At 41.9% G+C, this 17,165-nt stretch overlaps 1 protein-coding gene across 5 annotated transcripts in view; it reads right to left on the reverse strand.

The window, feature by feature from the left end:
* NHSL1 (NHS like 1) overlaps positions 1-17,165 on the reverse strand; it is a 274,952-nt gene that overhangs the window by 3,109 nt on the left and 254,678 nt on the right. For 3 of the 5 annotated variants that reach the window (XM_057302599.2, XM_008953046.4, XM_008953047.4), the window contains exons 5-7: positions 15,924-16,055; positions 4,494-7,781; positions 3,813-3,945 (exon numbers count right to left, since the gene is read on the reverse strand). In XM_057302599.2, coding sequence (XP_057158582.2) covers positions 3,813-3,945; positions 4,494-7,781; positions 15,924-16,055 — 3,553 coding nt within the window. The remainder of the gene's footprint in view (positions 1-3,812; positions 3,946-4,493; positions 7,782-15,923; positions 16,056-17,165) is intronic. The other 2 variants (XM_063605470.1, XM_003827704.5) reach the window with 1 other exon arrangement.

Below are 17,165 nucleotides of genomic sequence, written 5' to 3' on the forward strand. Positions count from 1 at the left end.
CCTTGCACTGATCAAGAAAATGTGAGGGGTGGGGTGGGGTGGGGAAGACGAAGGGGCAATCAAAGAAAGCTGAAGGTTTCCTGTAGGTATTTCTTGTCCTGAGTCTCTGAGAACCTCACTGTTCAATGTGCTTTCCATTGCCAGTGACAAAGAGATGATAAAGCCAGTGAGCCAAGTGGCCCCTTGCTGGTCTCTTCATGACAACAACTCAGTCTGTGTCTCTTAGCTAAGTGCAGGAGAACTTGCTTTAAGGAAACTCAACACAGTTAATAGAATAAAGACGTGGGTATATCTCTTTTCCTGCTATAAAACTGTAGAATATGCAGCAGGGAAAGGTTGAGAGTATGATATCTGTACACACAGATTAAGAGTTGAAACCAGACTCTTCCCACCTCTTGCTATGTGACCTGGGACAAATTACCCATGCATGCCATGCCTCCTCACTTATAAGATACCAACCTCACAGGTTTGTGAAGATTAAGTGAAATAAAGAAGCTAGCTACATAACTCCCACTGCTAAAGCTTCCTTGTTCTGTCACCTTGGACAAGTTAACATTTCTGACTGTGTATTTTTCCTATCACAAAAAGGGGAATAACAGTATATAGGTCACAGTTTGTCAGTACACATGAATGCAGTGATAGCCATAATTGGTCAGGCATAGAGCAGGTGCTTAACAAACCTTTGAATGTCACATAGAAAATGGATTTAGTTTTTACGTGGCTTACACAGCAAGACAGAGGGCAGCATGGGCCCATGCTGGCTGCCCTGGGCTTGGTGTTCCTGGCGTCATCTCCATTCTTCTGGTCAAAAAGATGCCACTAAAGCAGAGGCTGGGAAATGGTAAGGACCCAATACAGGGTCTGAAGGGTGGCCAGAGTGGACAGGGCACCAGACTCTTTGGGACTGCAGAACATGGCCTACCATACAGGTTTCATGGTCCCACTCAGTAGTTAACAAGAGCAGTCTGCCCTGATAAGAGTTAGGACCGGCTGACAAAACTACAGACATCCTAACATCTCGAAACTGTAGAGCTAGAAAAGACGTTAGAAATGGTCTAGTCCAACCACTTTGGGTTTCAGAAAAGGTAACTGAGAAAAGGTAACTTGTTAGTATGACAACTAGGACTTGAGCTTATAGCACATGGCCTCACCACTTACATGGTCTACTCCCCAAAGCAGCTCTGCTCATTTCATTCTTTTAGGTATTGGCTGGTGACTTAATTTGTAATTTAGATTTTAAACGGTGAGAGTATGCTGAGATCCATTAAACAAGTCACAACTAAACTTGAGTAAAACTATGACCTTTAATTGTAGACATAGAATTAAGAAAGAAGATGGGGTGACCAGCCTGAGCAACATGGTGAAACCATGTCTCTACTACAAATACGAAAATTAGCCGGGCATGGTGGCACACGCCTATAATCCCAGCTACTTGGGATGCTGAAGCAAGAGAATCATTCGAATCTGGGAGGCAGAGGTTGCAGTGATCCAAGATCGCGCCACTGCACTCCAGCCTGGGTGACAGAGTGAGTGAGACTCTGTATCAAAAAGAAAAAAAAAAAAGGAAGAAAGATGGGATTTTATGAAAGCACTGTCATCTCTCAAGAGCAGGTGCCCACTAAAATAATTAAATCTAAATGTACAAATTCTTTGCATATACATACACAACACACACACACGAATATGTATTTTTAATGAAGACAGCTATAAAAAGTGCTTAAACAGTTAACACTGATTTTAAAACTAATTACTTCAATAAATATAAAAACTTCACACCTCAACTGGTGTTCTACATTTTCCATCTGGCTTTAAATCTGAAGCGAATTAATTTGCATTATAAAATTTGGAAGCTGTGTTTCAACTTAGATATTCTTTATTTTAAATTATGAGCTTAAGCACTGAAGGACATAAAAATAAAGCCCTAAAAAAGCACAGACAGTAGATGGATTTTTACTATGTCTGCTAATTTATTCTCAACGCTACAACAGAAATTAGCATATGTCCTCACTCTCTCTCTGCAATCCATTCCTAAGGCCTACTTGGCTTTGACTTCTCTCATACGTGCACTGAATAACACCAACTGACCGATTTCTACATCTGCAGTCGATGTAACGTCCTAGTAAGAGAAACAACACATTTTTCGATGCCTTAAGAAGGTTGCCAAAATATAGAAGAGGCCTTTGGCATATTTTTGGGAAAAAAATATGCAGTAATTTGGACCCACAACAGTTGGGTTTCCTCACTGGAACCAAGTATCTAGTACACAGAACAACCAGGCTACGCAAATCTTCTCTGTGGATGGCTATTATAAATAGACAGATATGCCTGTATATTTAGCAACCCAGTGCATTCCATACTAAATGAAATACTCTGAGTCTTGGAAGAATCTTCTAATGGTTAAATACCAGTTGGTTTCATTTAATTCAGGAAATATTTATTGAGTGCTTCTTATGTGTCTAGCGTGGTTAAGAGTTAGAAACATCTATGGGAACTTCTAGAATCACCACTGAAGTTTCAAAGGATGCATCATTTATCATTTCTCTGTTTTGAGAAATAATTGGACAACCAGCTACCTTTTCACTTCTAATGAGATTGAAGAAACCAGTCCATGTTAAAAGGGGCAGTCTTTAGGATCTACTATACCAACACTAGAGGAGCGACGTAAAGAGCATAATTCTTGACAAGAACATTAATTCACCGGCTTCGTTCCCCCCACACCAAGTTAGATGTTAATGTGTTGCATGAAGAGTTTCAGGTAGGTACAGCACTATGTTTTTCATCTTATGCAACAGTCTTTTCAGGGAGAGTCCAAGAATTGGGAAAGCAGTGCTGACATAAGATCATTCACACACAGAATCAAATGATTCTACAGGATGCTTTGTTTCAGGAGGTTAAAAAAAAAGAAAGGCTCTTCATTCAGGGCAAAATAAGGCCTTGGCAGCATAAGGACATTCATTAGAGTTACCTGGAAATACCGTGGTAGAGAAGTCTAGAAGGAAGCAAAAGGTTTATACAGCATTACGGCTTAACGTAGTTGCACATATACAGTCATCAGCTTTTACAATGACACTGTGTGGGAGTACTCAGCTGTTTCCAATCAGAAAAGTGATGCAGTAAGTAAAACTTTAGTGCTAAATCATATTTACTCTTAAAGGTGACCACATATAAAAAGTGTAACAGTTCAGACCATTACTGTGAAAATTTTACCCTTTTTGTTTGTTTTTAAACCCAACGATTTCTGATGCCAGTAGATGGCACTAGTGGTATATTAACAAGCATAAATCATTCTTTTGCTCCCGCTTAAAGGGCCGTACTCTTTTATAGAAACACTTAAGCAGCCAAAGAAATTGCTCTATATAATCGTGGTTTTTCTGTAAAATGAAAAAAATTAGAATAAACTAAAACATCTTTAGGAAGAGAGTCCCATGGAGCTAGTCTGTGCATCCTAAGTCCACAGAATATAGCATTCCTCCTCCTGACTGCACTGTCAGTCACTTTAATCCGACTCTTGCTAATATACTCTGTCTTATGACTGCCACACTGCGCTCCTTGCCAGGAAGAGCAGCGCCTACCAGAACGTATCACATTGAGCCACTGTCCCCAATGTCATAAAAATCAGTGAGACAAAGTAAAACAGAAATTGGAGCCAGAGGAAATAAAACTGTAGAAACCCACTAAAAAATCAACAGTAAAGTTAAGGAGTTATGATTGGGTGACAGAAGAAACCTCAAGGAAGAAAAGTAAATTGAGGTGCTGCTTGGAAAGAAGGAATTACACAGTAGATTAAAGTCAGAGGAAGGAGTTTGAAATACCTGTGAATAGCTGCAAAAAGGTCTTCTGTGGTCCTGGGTCGACTGGGGGTCATTACCTCATCACTCCCGTCTTCCTTGAGGAAGTCACAGGCCTCTGAGGATGAACCGGCTGCGTTGGTCTCCGGCACCCCAGCTACAGAAAGCAGGCAGGCACACAAGATGCACAAGTGACTGGAATTTCAGTCCTCAGCCAAGCTTCTAAATATGCTGCTTCCCTGCCATTCCCGACAATGTGAGAACCACAGGGAGATGCCGTGGGTCTGTAGTTTGATAGTTTACAAAGAAGGGAGGAAATGACACTAGCCTGAGAGCCAGAGCTCATTCTTTGTTAAAGTATGGAACGCCCATGGCATCTCTCTTAAATTTTGTTGCAACGTTTCTTTGCGCGGCTCTTCGGAAGGGAGATGTTACCCATTGCTATTTAATACCCAGCCTGCTGCAGATCATCTCCATCCCCCTATTTTCTGCCATGCCTTTAGGTCTAGATTTTAAAAATAATAACAAAATGCAAAGTTGGTAACTTAATCTGTGTTTTAACACAGGAAGCCTACATACTGCTAGCTTTAACAGGAATCTGATCTACCTGGGTTCTTTCCACGTGTGAGCATTCAACAACCCTATCTGGTTCAGCTGCATATGGGCAGAGGGCACAGGAGAGAGAAGCCAGGAAGCCAGACTCACCTGCTCCGTCCTGTTGAGATAGGCAGCTCTCCCCATCGCCCCCAGTATCCGCACTGTTCTCGGCTGGCTCCTCCTGCTTGGGGGCTGGTGAGACATCGGGCTGAACCATGGGGACATTGGCTTCCACTCTGCCGGGAGACATGGATCCTGCAGCTCCTCCCTCAAGAACCGAGGTGCCAGGGTGCGTGGCATGAGAGCCAGCTTGGGCTGCAGAACTCTCTTTTGCCTCCCTGCTGTGCACAGAGCCCTCCTCTCCCGTCGTGGGGCTGGGCACAGCTTGGAGGGCTTCGTTCACGTTCTCTGCGGGCTCCACTGCAAAATCTTTCTGCGGAGGTGGTACCACCAGGAACAGTTTGGGCTTCTTGGAAATGGGGGGTGGCTTCCTGCTGGGTGAAGAGTCTGGGAGTGGGGTGGTGCTGGGGCTGGGCCGAGCCTCTGCCTCCCCAGCGCTTGGAGCTCCAGGGCTGCGGCTCACAGGGCCACCACGCTCAGCCGCACTGCCATGGTCACCCTGACTCGAGCTCTTGGCAGGCGTCAGAAGCGAGCTTGTCACAGAGGCAGGCTGGCTTTCACTCTCCATTTCATTTGTGCTATTTCGGGATTTCAGGAAAGCAGATGGCTTTAAGTGGTACTGTGGAGCAACTGGAGTTCGTTGTTCCTGAGCTGTTCGTTCAGACAACTGTGCCGCCTCAGCGCCTGAGTTCTTTCTCACGGGCCTCAACTGCACCATCTGCAATGCTTCCGTGGTTATCAGGGGCATGGGGGGCCTGCTGGTCTCCTCCTTGGTAGAAGGCGGCCTCAAGGATCCCCGGGAGGATTCTGGCTGGCCAGAATTTGTGAAAGGCGGCCTGGTGTCTTTCATGAATTTGGGGTCAAGAGGTGGGGCAGGTGGGGGTTCCGAGGAAGGTAAGAGAGGTGGGGGCAATGGCAAGGACACAGGTGAATCTGGAAGAATGGGGCTCAGTGCAGGGCGGGGAGGAGAAAGGCACCAATCAGGTGGGGAGCAGAAAGGAATGAGAGCTTCTGGCGGCGGAGGGGGGAACACAGGAGAGTGAGGCAGAGGAGAGCCCTGGGAGCAATCTGTGACAGGAGGTGGGGGAGGAAGGAAAGGAGACCTGTCTGCAGGACAAGGGAATGGAGGAGAGGGAACAGGAGGAGGAGGAGGAGCCGGGGGAGAGCCCACGGCTGGATCCAGCTTCTTCATAGTGCCACTTCCTTCAGTAGAAGTACTAGAAGAAAGAGAAGTGGACGATGAGGAAATGGATACTGAAGATATCAGAGAGGACTTCCTTTCTGGTACCTTGGGCTTGGGCTTCCCCTTCCCGTTTGCTGGTGACATTGATTTTAAAAACACAGGCACAGGGGTGAGTGCTGTGGGTGTATTCGACTGGCTGGAATACCCACTGGATGGAGAAATGACTCTGTGTGACTTCTCTGGTGACGTGATCTTTGGTTTGACTGAACCACCGGGCACTTGGGGCATTGTGGCTCTGGACCCTTCTTGGACATGGCGGACTGGCCCGTTCCCAGTGGGCACCCCACTGCTGGTTGAACAGCCCCCTGCCGGGTTCCCCGGATCTTCCTGCATGCCCGTGTAGTCAATGTAATAACCCCAGGGGTCCGTGTACTCTGACTTGACGCTGCTTGTGTCACTCTGCGATGGCGTGGCCCCGCACAGGGAGTAGACATTGGGGGTGGTGGCGGAAGTCATGCTGCTGCCAGCACTAACTGTGCTCTGGCTCCGGGAGCGGGGCAGCCAGGGCTCTTCCAAGTCACTGCAGGGGCTCTGGGAGGGCGAGCTGCCACTCTTGCCTGGGAGGCTCAGCTGCAGCGAGTGCTGGAGTGTGGCGATCAGGCTCTCGTTGAGCACCTGCCCGTTGCACTGGCTGCTCTTCTTGGGAATCCTGCGGAGGGAGTCTGTCCGGGAGGGTGGCAGGGGAGGCTTCTTTGCTTTCTTCAAAGAGATGTTTCTTGATAGGGATTTATCCTGGTAATTGGACCGGTCCCCTTGGTTCTTCTGAGCTCTTCCAACAAAAACATTGATCACGCTGTGCCTGGGGTTCCCAAAGCCATCACTGCTATTGCACAGATTCCCAGATCCATGTCCAGAGTCAGTGTGCACAGATGCACAGTAGCCATCGTGGTCCTCAGAATACAGCGACCCAGCATCCTCTTTGTTGGACGTTTGGTCCAAACTGCAGCTGCTCATGTTACTTGTGGGAGTGGAATAGCCAGGAGTTGCTAAATGCGGCTTCAGGGGGGATGCCCTTCCATTACCTGAGGATTTGTATTCCCAGGGCTCCGAGCTGCTGTGCCCTCCGCCCCCTGAATAACTAGATTCACTCTTGCCATCCACATCTTGGGGGTGGGCTGGGAAGGCCAGGTTGTTTCTACAATTATACGGCATAGCTTGGGACCCATTCTCCCTATTTGCTGGAGCATTTAGAGAGACGGCTGAGTCACAGAGGGACAACAGTGTGGGTTCACCAGGGGAATGAGGGTCTAAGTCCTGTGAAAGAATGGTGGTATGGCCCTCATTCCAGTGGCGACCGGGAGACTGATGATCACCTTTCACAGCATGCCTGGAGATGAGGTGGTCTCTGGATTTTCTCCTTGCATGTGATGAGCCAGAACTTTTACTTTCCCGCTGTACCGCACTCTGAGCAGTGGGAATAGCGATGACCTCGGAAGAGGAAGACAGTGTGGCATTTGGGATGATGCTGGTGGAGTAGGTTGCATGAGGAGAAACCACACACGCTGGGCTCATTACATTTTCACTCTCGAAGTGTCTCAGCTCCTGGGATTTGGGTCTCAAAAGTGTTCCAGTCCCTGAGGCACCTCCTAAATGGCCTAAGTTTTCATCTGCTTGTGGGTGACCTCTCTGGTAGAGGAAAGTGCCATTCATGTCTCCTGCAGGGCCGAGGGCACCCAGCCTCGGCTCAAGGGACTGAATGTTTGCCCTTGCTCCAGAACGCGGAAGACTATGGAAGCCAGCATCACTGTCAAGGCGGGAAGGGAATACGATCCCTGCAGAATCGCTCAGCACAGACATGTTGCCAGAGGAACCTGAGAAGTGGCCCATCTGGGCAGCAATGCCTTGCCCCTTCTGTGCCCTGATTCTCCTCATGGAAGGTGGTACGACCTTCACATCCTCCGTCTGACAGCTGGAGTCCCTGGTTTCTGAGCGCTGCCCAGCAGACCGACAGCTATCGAACCTTCCTAGTGTAGAGTAGTGATCAGGGGTGTACACTGAGTGGCCATCAACATCATCTTGGCCAGTGCCTGATGCTGGAGATAAAGCAGAAAGAGGCTTGTTACCTGAAAATAAAATCCATAGTTCATCACGTGTACCCTCACCCCTCTGACAGAATTTTAAAAAAATTTTTCTATTTGATTTAATTTCCTTTCTCCTGTAGGTATCTAAGTACATTAAAAAAGTTAATGATAGCTCTAAAATAAAAATTATTGTCATGAATGTCAGGTACTTCTCTTAATTTGTACCTCCAATCCTCCTATGGCTTGAGTGCTGCGTGTGGAATTCTCAGGGTATCCCTTCAAGATCAAGGCTGCCGAGGGCTCAGAGGAGGATTTACTTTGAAATAATCACCTTTCAGTAAAGTCTTCAAGGTAGCCTTTCGCCCACTGGGTGACTGTGCAGACCATCTATCAAGCAGTGACACATCTTTCCCAAAGGCAGATGAATGTAGTAATTGAACAATAGGGCCACAGAGATACCATATTTGAGGGGTACTGGTATAAAACAGTGTTAATTACATTAATTCTTTATGTCAGAAGGAAATTCTAAGGCAAAGAAAATTGATTTACAGGCCCATCTGTGTTCCAAACATTTCATTATCCATCTGAAGCCATTATCTCTCTGTTGGTGACATTCAAAATTCAGCAGCAATCTGTTGTGTTCTAGTTGGGGAAACCGGCAGGAACTGATCCAGTGAACATTTCCTCAAATTAGTATGATTTATTCGTTGGAGTTTTACAACCAAACAGAGAATAGCACGTTAAAAAAAAGAAAGAAAGAAAGAAAGAAAGAAACACAAGGAAGGGCCAACAGAGAGGGACGTGGACGAGGTAAACTTTAAGTGTAATCAGTTAGATTTCAAGCTACCCAGGAAAGAACAGAGCTTATGAGAAAAAAGAAAAAAAATCACAAAGACAAGAACCTACCCAAAGTGTACTGAGAAAAAAAAAAGTCAATCCTTAAGACAAATCGAATCTCTAAAAATAGTAGTAAAACTATAGTTCTCCCTATGTTATCTCCATCCAACAAGGACCCAAAAGTATCTATCTCAACACGGGCTTTGCTGAGCAACGCGAGTCAAGCACACCCCTCTGTGTCAGTGGACACCTGGATGCGACCCTAGGACTGATGGGGTTCCTAAGGCATCCCTCTCCCAACACATAATCTAACCAGGGCATGGACTGGATATAGGATGCCTTTTGCTCACTCAGATAGCAGAGGGTAGTACTGAAATGGCAGCACTGTGCTTGTATCAACCTCAAAGGAGATGGCACCCTGGAAGGAAGGATCCCGGCATAAAGCCTTCTCCTTCACTGTGATGATGGAGAGGAATTTTTATACTTGTATTTTTAGCGAAGATGATCTATTTCCTCTCTCTACCCTCTTTCAAGTACTCACTCACTGAAGACAGATAGACAGACACATACACACACACGAAGCTGTCCCACACAGAGAGGGAAATGGGCAAAAGGGCAGGACAGAAGAAAAACCCACTTTGAGGAGGTGCAAAATTTTGCCATTTAGTAATTTAGAAGATGGGAAGTTGACTGGTATCGGTGTATCCGTGTATACGAGTTCAATTCCAAACACTCAAAATATCTCATTCCATTCAACAATGAGTTTTGAGTGTTTGGAGTTGAACTCATATAAACAAATACATTTTTTTTCTTTCAAAATTGTACTAGTTTTTGCATGGAGTTAGTGGTAGATTTTTAACTGTCTTTAAGTAGCATAAACAAAATCCTGATACTTTTGGGTAGCAGTTTTAAATGTGAAACCATTCTAGGCATGTAAAAAAAAATAGAAATATAGCTATTTTATCACCCTCTACAGCTAAGTATAACTTTCTTATTAAAACAAAAACATTTCCTAAAGACCTTAAAAAGCATATGAAAAAACTAATATATCTTATCACAAGGACCACCAAAATTCTATTCCCAAAACAGACCCTCCAATATTTTCACAGTATAAAGTTTCAGAATATGATAGGAAACAGATGAATGCTATAGATGCATACGTCGTTTTACTGTGCTTAGCTTTATTGTGCATTGCAGATAACTGGGTTTTTTTTTTTTTTTTTTTTAACAAGTCGAAGGTTTGTGGCAACCCTGTGTTGAGCAAGTCTATTGATGCCATTTTTCTAACGTGCTTACTGTGTGTCTGTGTGTCACGTTTTGGTAATTCTTGCAATATTTCAAACTTTTTCATTATTATTAGATCTGTTATGGTGATCTGTGATATTACTATTGTAATTGTTTTGGGGTGCCACAAATCACACCCACATAAGACAGCAAATGTAATTGATATATGTTGTGTGTGTTCTGACTGCTCCACTGACCAGCTGTTTCCCAGTTTCTCTCCCTCTTCTTGGGCTTCTCTATTCCCTGAGATACAACAATAATGAAATTAGGTCAATTAATAACCCTACAATAGCCTCTAAGGGTTCAAGCGAAAGGAAGAGTTGCATGTCTCTCACTTTAAATCAAAAGTTAGAAATGATTAAGCTTAGTGAGGAAGGCATGTCAAAAGCTAAGATAGGCCAAAAGCTAGGCCTCTTGTGCCAAACAGTTAACCGAGCTGTGACTGCAAAGGAAAAGTTCTTGAAGGAAATGAAAAGTGCTACTCCAGAACATACACAAATAAAAAAACAGCTTTATTGCTGATATGGAGAAAGTTTTAATGGTCTGGACAGAAAATCAAACCAGCCACAACATTCCCCTTAAGCCAAAGCCTAATCCAGAGCAAGGCCCTAACTCTCTTCAATTCTGTGAAAGCTGAGAGAGGTGAGGAAGCTATAGAAGAAGAGCTGGAAGCTAGCAGAGGTTGTTTCATGAGGTTGAAGGAAAGGAGCCATTTATATAACATAAAAGTGAAGCAGCAAATGCTGACGGAAAAGCTGCAGAAATTTATCTAGAGAATCTAGCTAGGTTAATTGATGAAGGTGGCTATACTCGACAACAGGTTTTCAATGTAGATGAAACGACCTTCTAGTGGAAGATGTCATCTAGGACTTTCAAAGCTACAAGAGGAGGAGTCAATGCCTGTCTTCAAAGCTTCAAAGGACAAACTGACTCTTGTTACAGCCAAAGTAGCTGGTGACTTTAAGTTGAAGCCAATGCTCTTTTACCATTCTGAAAATCCTGGAGTCCTTAAGAATTATGCTAAATAGAGTCTGCCTGTGCTCTGTAAATGGAACAACAAAGCCTGGATGACAGCATGTCAGCTTACAGCATGATTTACTGAATACTTTTAAGTCCACAGTTGAGATCTACTGCTCAGAAAAAAAAAGATTTCTTTCATTTACAGTGCACCTAGGCCAGGGGGCAGTGGCTCACACCTGTAATCCCAATGCTTTGGGAGGCCAAGGCAGGCAGATCACCTGAGGTCAGGAGTTCGAGACCAGCCTGAACAACATAAAGAAACCCTGTCTCTACTAAAAATACAAAAAAATTAGCCAGGCGTGGTGGCACATGCCTATAATCCCAGCTACTCAGGAGGCTGAGGCAGGAGAATAGCTTGAACCCAGGAGGCGGAGGTTGCAGTGAGCTGAGATCGCGCCATTGCACTCCAGTCTGGGCAACAAGAGTGAAACTCTGTCTCAAAAAAAAAAATACATATATATATATATATATACACACACACACACACACACAAAATACAATGCACCTAGTCACCCCAGAGCTCTGATGAAGATGTACAAAGTTTTCATGCCTGTTAACACAACATTCATTCTGCAGCCCATGGCTTAAAGAGTAATTTTGACTTTGAAGTCTTAATTTTGTAATGCATTTTGTAAGGCCAAAGCTGCCACAGATAGTGATTCCTCTGATAGATCTGAGCAAAGTAAGTTGGAAACCTGAAAAGGATTCACTACTCTAGCACAGTAAGAACAATTTTAATTCATGGGAGAAGGTCAAAATATCAACATTAGTAAGAGTCTGGAAGAAACTGATTCCAGCTCTCGTAGATAACTTTTGAGAGGATCAAGACTGAAGTGAAGGAAGTGACTCCAGATGTGGTAGAAACAGCAAGGAACTAGAGTTAGAAGTGGAGCCTGAAGATGTGGCTGAATTGCTGCAATCTCATGATCAAACTTGAACAACGAGGCATTGCTTCTTACAGATGAGCAATGAAAATGCTTTCTTGAGATGGACTCTACTAGTGAAGATGCTGTGAACATTGTTAAAATGACAACAAAGGATTCAGAATATTATATGAACTTAGTTGATAAAGCAGCAGCAGGGTTTGAGAGATTGACTCAAATTTTTAAAGTAGTTCTACTGTCGGTAAAATGTTAATAAACAGTATTACGTGCTACAGAGAAATCTTTCAAGAAAGGAAGGATCTGTCAGTGTGGCAAATGTCACTGTTGTCTTATTTTAGGAAACTGCCACAGTCATTCCTACCTTCAGCAACCACCACCCTGATCAGTCAGCAGCCATCAAATTTGAGGTAAGACCCTTCACCAGCAAAAAGATGACGACTGTCTGTAGGCTCGGATGATCCTTTGTATTTTTTAGCAATCAGGTATTTTTACACTGTACATTTTTTTTAACATAATGCTATTGCAAACTTAGTAGACCACAGCACAGTGTAAACATAACTTTTATAGGCACTGGAAACCAAAAATTTCGTGTGACTTGCTGTATTGCAATATTCACTTTATTGTAGTGGTCTGGAACTATAGCTGCAATAACCCTGAGGTATGTCTTTACAGATTAAAGGATGGAACAAACTACAAAAAGACAACTACAAACAAGTGTAGACCACTTAGGTGCTGCTCAAACTTGATGGGATTTATCTGATTTTAAGACATAATGTACAGAAATAATTATTTATACTTTTTCTTTTATTAATAATATTTTGAATTTCTAAAAAATATATGTAATTAAGGATGCTGAATATTTACAAGTTAGTTTATTTAAGGATTAGGCTATGAGTTTTTAAAAAGTCTTGTCAAGTAGATAGTTTCTTAGTATAAACTACCAAAAATTATTAATAAAGGGATTCCTTTAGATGAGGCCTTTTCTGCTTAGAGAATATGTATGGGGATAAGTTCAGTAGCCAAGTGTTATATATATATATCAACAAAATAATCCTATCTGATTCTAAAAGATGAAACCTCATAATATGATGTTCAGATACATTTCTGTACAGATTTAAGATAAAAGAAAAAATTCAAAATGTCCAATTCACTGAAACGAAAGGCAACAAATTTTAGTTTATCAGATAAGTTTTGGAAATAAGCATTAAATATCATACCTTGATTTTAAAGTGTTATATATTGGCTAGTCTCCAGAGTCTATTATTTGTGGATTTTGAAATAAAAACTGCATATAATTAAGGATAATATAAATCCTTTCTAATTCATGGAAGTACCTCTCTGGTTAGATTTTTTTAAAAATCCAAAGCCGCTGGCAACTTGGGCAACGTCTTTTGGACAGGGTGCATCTTTCCTAGTGAATGCCTTTCCTTTGGGACATCATTTTCTTTTTTGTCTAATTTGTTTGTTATACTTCCCTTGTGTGTCTTATATCTAGAAGAAGACTAATTTTAAAGAAAATATAAAGTGTCTATTTTTGATCATCATTACCTAGGTATGATTTGATAATCATTACCTAGATATACTATCTTGGTAGTTTAAGACTTCCAAACCAGAGTCCTTATAAGTGTAAAATACTGGGAAAAAAGGCAAGATCAACCAGAAGTCCTGAAAGGACAGAACAAATAAATATGTAATCCAATATTTTTGCTAAATAAAACTGTATACAAATGTTAACTCCTCATTCTATCCAGTAATCCTCCAACTAGCCTATCTATAAAACTACAGTCCTTGTCTAATTATCTTTTTTGTTTTAAAAAAACTAGCTCTCAGATACTGTTGTCTCAGTTGACCTCCAGTTCTAATCCAGGTCATGTCATCGACCGTAATGATATTGACTGTCTCGTGTCTGGCAACAGTCACAACCCAGATGATGCGGGGAAAGCTATTTTCTTCCCTCCAGCATTAGTGACAGTTCCATGTCACATGTAAAAGAAATGAACGTGGATTCCAGAGATTTTAATCACTGATTTAAAAAATACTAAAATTACAAAAGATATGATTTATCTAGCTGGCCAGAACATTCTAGTAAGATCAAAGAAACAACTGAGTTATTGGCTTCCATACTGGTTGGTTCAGTAATAAAAGTGATAAAAATTTGTAACTCTCATTCTAGACATCATATTACATATGCATACAGACAATGCATATGGAATACTTATGTGTATGTGCATCTCTACTTGGGCCACACTATCCTTCTGATCTTACAAAGGGCCTAAATGCCTGTCTTTAAAGTCACTCCTTGAAGGCACATCTCCTAAAAAGACCAGTTAAAGTATAAATGTTGCTGGAATGCTTTAGGAAATTACTCCATTAACTATCTACTGAACATATGAGTACAGATTAGCTTCCGAATTAGTTAGCTGTCACTTCAAGAATGGAAAAAAGAGTCTGAAAGAATAAGGCATAAACTGAGAGGAGAGAGAGAAAGCACACATGTTTCCTTAAGGTAGGTTAAGGGAAGGTGCCTGGAGACCTCAGGTAGCCACAGAGGAACCAGGCCACTAATAGCAGCAGCATGTGGGGCACGAACCAAAGACAGACTTCACAATCCCATGGGAGCTGCTGCAGTCTTGCCTTTGTTTGTAATAAACCAATCCATGATAGAACAGGGCGAACACCTGTATACCATCTGGGTCACTGTGGCTGCCTGCGGCAAAGGCAGAGCATTGCTATTCTCACCTGACTATTGCTACAGCATGGAAGGCAGAGCATATATACTACAAAAGTGGATGGCAGTAAAGGAGAAAATGCCAGCTAAAGAAAAGTGAGTCTGTGCTCTCTAATACAAGGCATTCAATCAGGGATGTTTGGGAAAACAAACAGAGAAGCACAATGTCTGTAGCACCCAGAAGCTGACATACAACCTCAAGGTGCTATCACAGATATATCACTATTGCTGGTTACACTCATTTTGACTAAAAGACTAACTGCAAACTTTAGAAATAATGACTCTGAGTTTCTAGAGTGTAACTTTTGAGAGTAAATAAAAACATCAGGTGAAAGTAACTATTAGGAAATAAGTCCATAGGTTGGCCAAAGAGGAAAGGACACATTTCAAGACAGGTAGTATTAAGTTTCCTATAATAATGACCACAGTAGCTATTACGTTTATGGTAGTACCAGGTACTAACCAAGTACCAAGGGCCTCACATGCACAAATTGTCCTCAAAATACCCTAAGAGGTAGGTTCTATTAACATCACCAAGCCCGTTTGTTAAATGAGGAAGTAGACTCAGAGAGATGAAGTTAACTGAGGTCACCCAGAGAGCAAGTGGCAGAGTTAGGGTTCAACCAAGCGGGCTGGCACTGGAGTCCTTAGTCCTAACCCAGGAGCTATGCTATGGTGCCTCTGCAGACCTTCTGGTATTATGGGCCCTATTAGAAAACAGTGAGAGGAAGTTAATCTAGAAAGAGGAAAATGAAGGGATTATCCAAAGCATTTATAATGATAACCAGAAACAAAATGGGTAAGTAATTAAACAACCCTCTTCACCAGCCAAACACAGATTGAACAAAAAGAATTAAGGATAAAGAAGCTATGAAATTGTTTCACTGAAAGTAATAAAGGCACCATCCAACATAAATGACTATTTTCTATCTTATTGACATTTACCAATAATCCCAGACTGTTGTTTCTGATGACAAAATGCCACCAGTAGTGTCATTATAGTTATAGTGAAAGTCCATATTCATAATCTGACGTCCTAGAATGACTTCTGTTTCATGAAAACTTAAGATCTAAATGACAAGTAAATTTAATTGTGGGAATAGCCAATGTTCCATGTCACATAACAATGATGAGGTAACTATGAATTCTATCATCCCAGTTAATCGTTTTCATGTAAGCTCTTCCTTCTCCTTGTACCTTCTCCCCAAAATTCAATCAACTCTCTCTCTCCATGGGATGTTAAGATTTGCACCTAATGCCTCATTCAGGAAGGAAGCTGGCCCGTTGGGGCACCAAACGGCTATCAGAATGTATCGATTTTATAAGCACCATGAATGAGGTTAGCGCAGTAAGGCCGAGCAGCAGTGAGGGGCAACAGAATACAGTTCTGATGAGCCATACCTAGCTCCTTCTGTATGTTGTCAGGGACTCCTGTAATAGTCTTTCTCCTTTTGACTTTCTTCGGTCGTCTTACCAGAGTGTCTGTGTAAATTAGAGACCGCCGAAGGCTGGCCTGGCGATCGAAATTCTCCCCTAATGTAGAGTAGTAGAACAAGCAAAGCAATGTTATTTTCAAGCAAGCTGACACCATGCACTTTCTTCCAGAAGCTTGTTGTAAAATGATAAGAAGGTATTAATAATGTTAGCCAGTCATATGATGATGAATGCTGAAGGGCAAAAAAGGAAGGAAAGCACATTATCACAGTAAGGCTGTTTTCCAAGTTCCACCTTCCAAAGGAAGCACCTTGATCTCATTTTCAAATGAGCTGGAGTAGCAAATGCAAATTTAATAACACACTGGAAGAATCACTCTGTGTTATTTAACAAAACAAAATTTTGGAAGTGTTTCAAATATATCCTCTGGTCACCAAAACCACTCTACATTAGCGTGTAGGTGGTGATGGTAATGAGTATGTTTCATTCATCTGGTCATCTTGCAGAGATCAACATTAATTTCTTGCCTTGTGTGATGAAATAAGTAACTTAATAAAGATTTCTTGAATGAAAAGCTTTTTCTTCAATCAAGGAGGCTGACAATTTGGATAGACTGTGGTAATTGTTGTGGTGTGACATACAACTATAGTGAAAAATGAAACGCCTTATAATGATAAAGTACTTTTACCACAATGAGACCCAGTAGCACTGCTGTTGTTAAAGATGAATTGCTTCTATTTCACAATTACTTTTTAAAGTTGATCTTAATTCAGACATTTCAAGTGATTTTACAATCAAACCTGGAATGCCACATCATGGGACTTCTTTTTTTCCTTCTAGAGTGTAGGTGTGTTTGATTAACACATCATGAGAAACCATAAAATAATAAAGTATATAACAACATCTGTTATTGATTGATCTGTTTTAAATTACCTGCCAGTTTAAAGTCTTACAGCACTGACCTTTTTGAATGGTTATTCTCCTCAAAAAGTTATTTTCAAATATACATATATATATATATACACATATATATACATATATATATACACATATATATACATATATACACACACATATATATACACACATACACATTTAAAACTTCTATCATTTTATGCATAAAAGTATAAAATGTTCACTTTTAGCATTATTGACACACATTCAATGTAGGTATATTGTGGACAATGTAACTTCTATTTTGGTAAGAAA

This window comes from Pan paniscus, chromosome 5 (genome assembly GCF_029289425.2).
Source record: "Pan paniscus chromosome 5, NHGRI_mPanPan1-v2.0_pri, whole genome shotgun sequence".
In the NCBI taxonomy this organism is placed as follows: domain Eukaryota; kingdom Metazoa; phylum Chordata; class Mammalia; order Primates; family Hominidae; genus Pan; species Pan paniscus.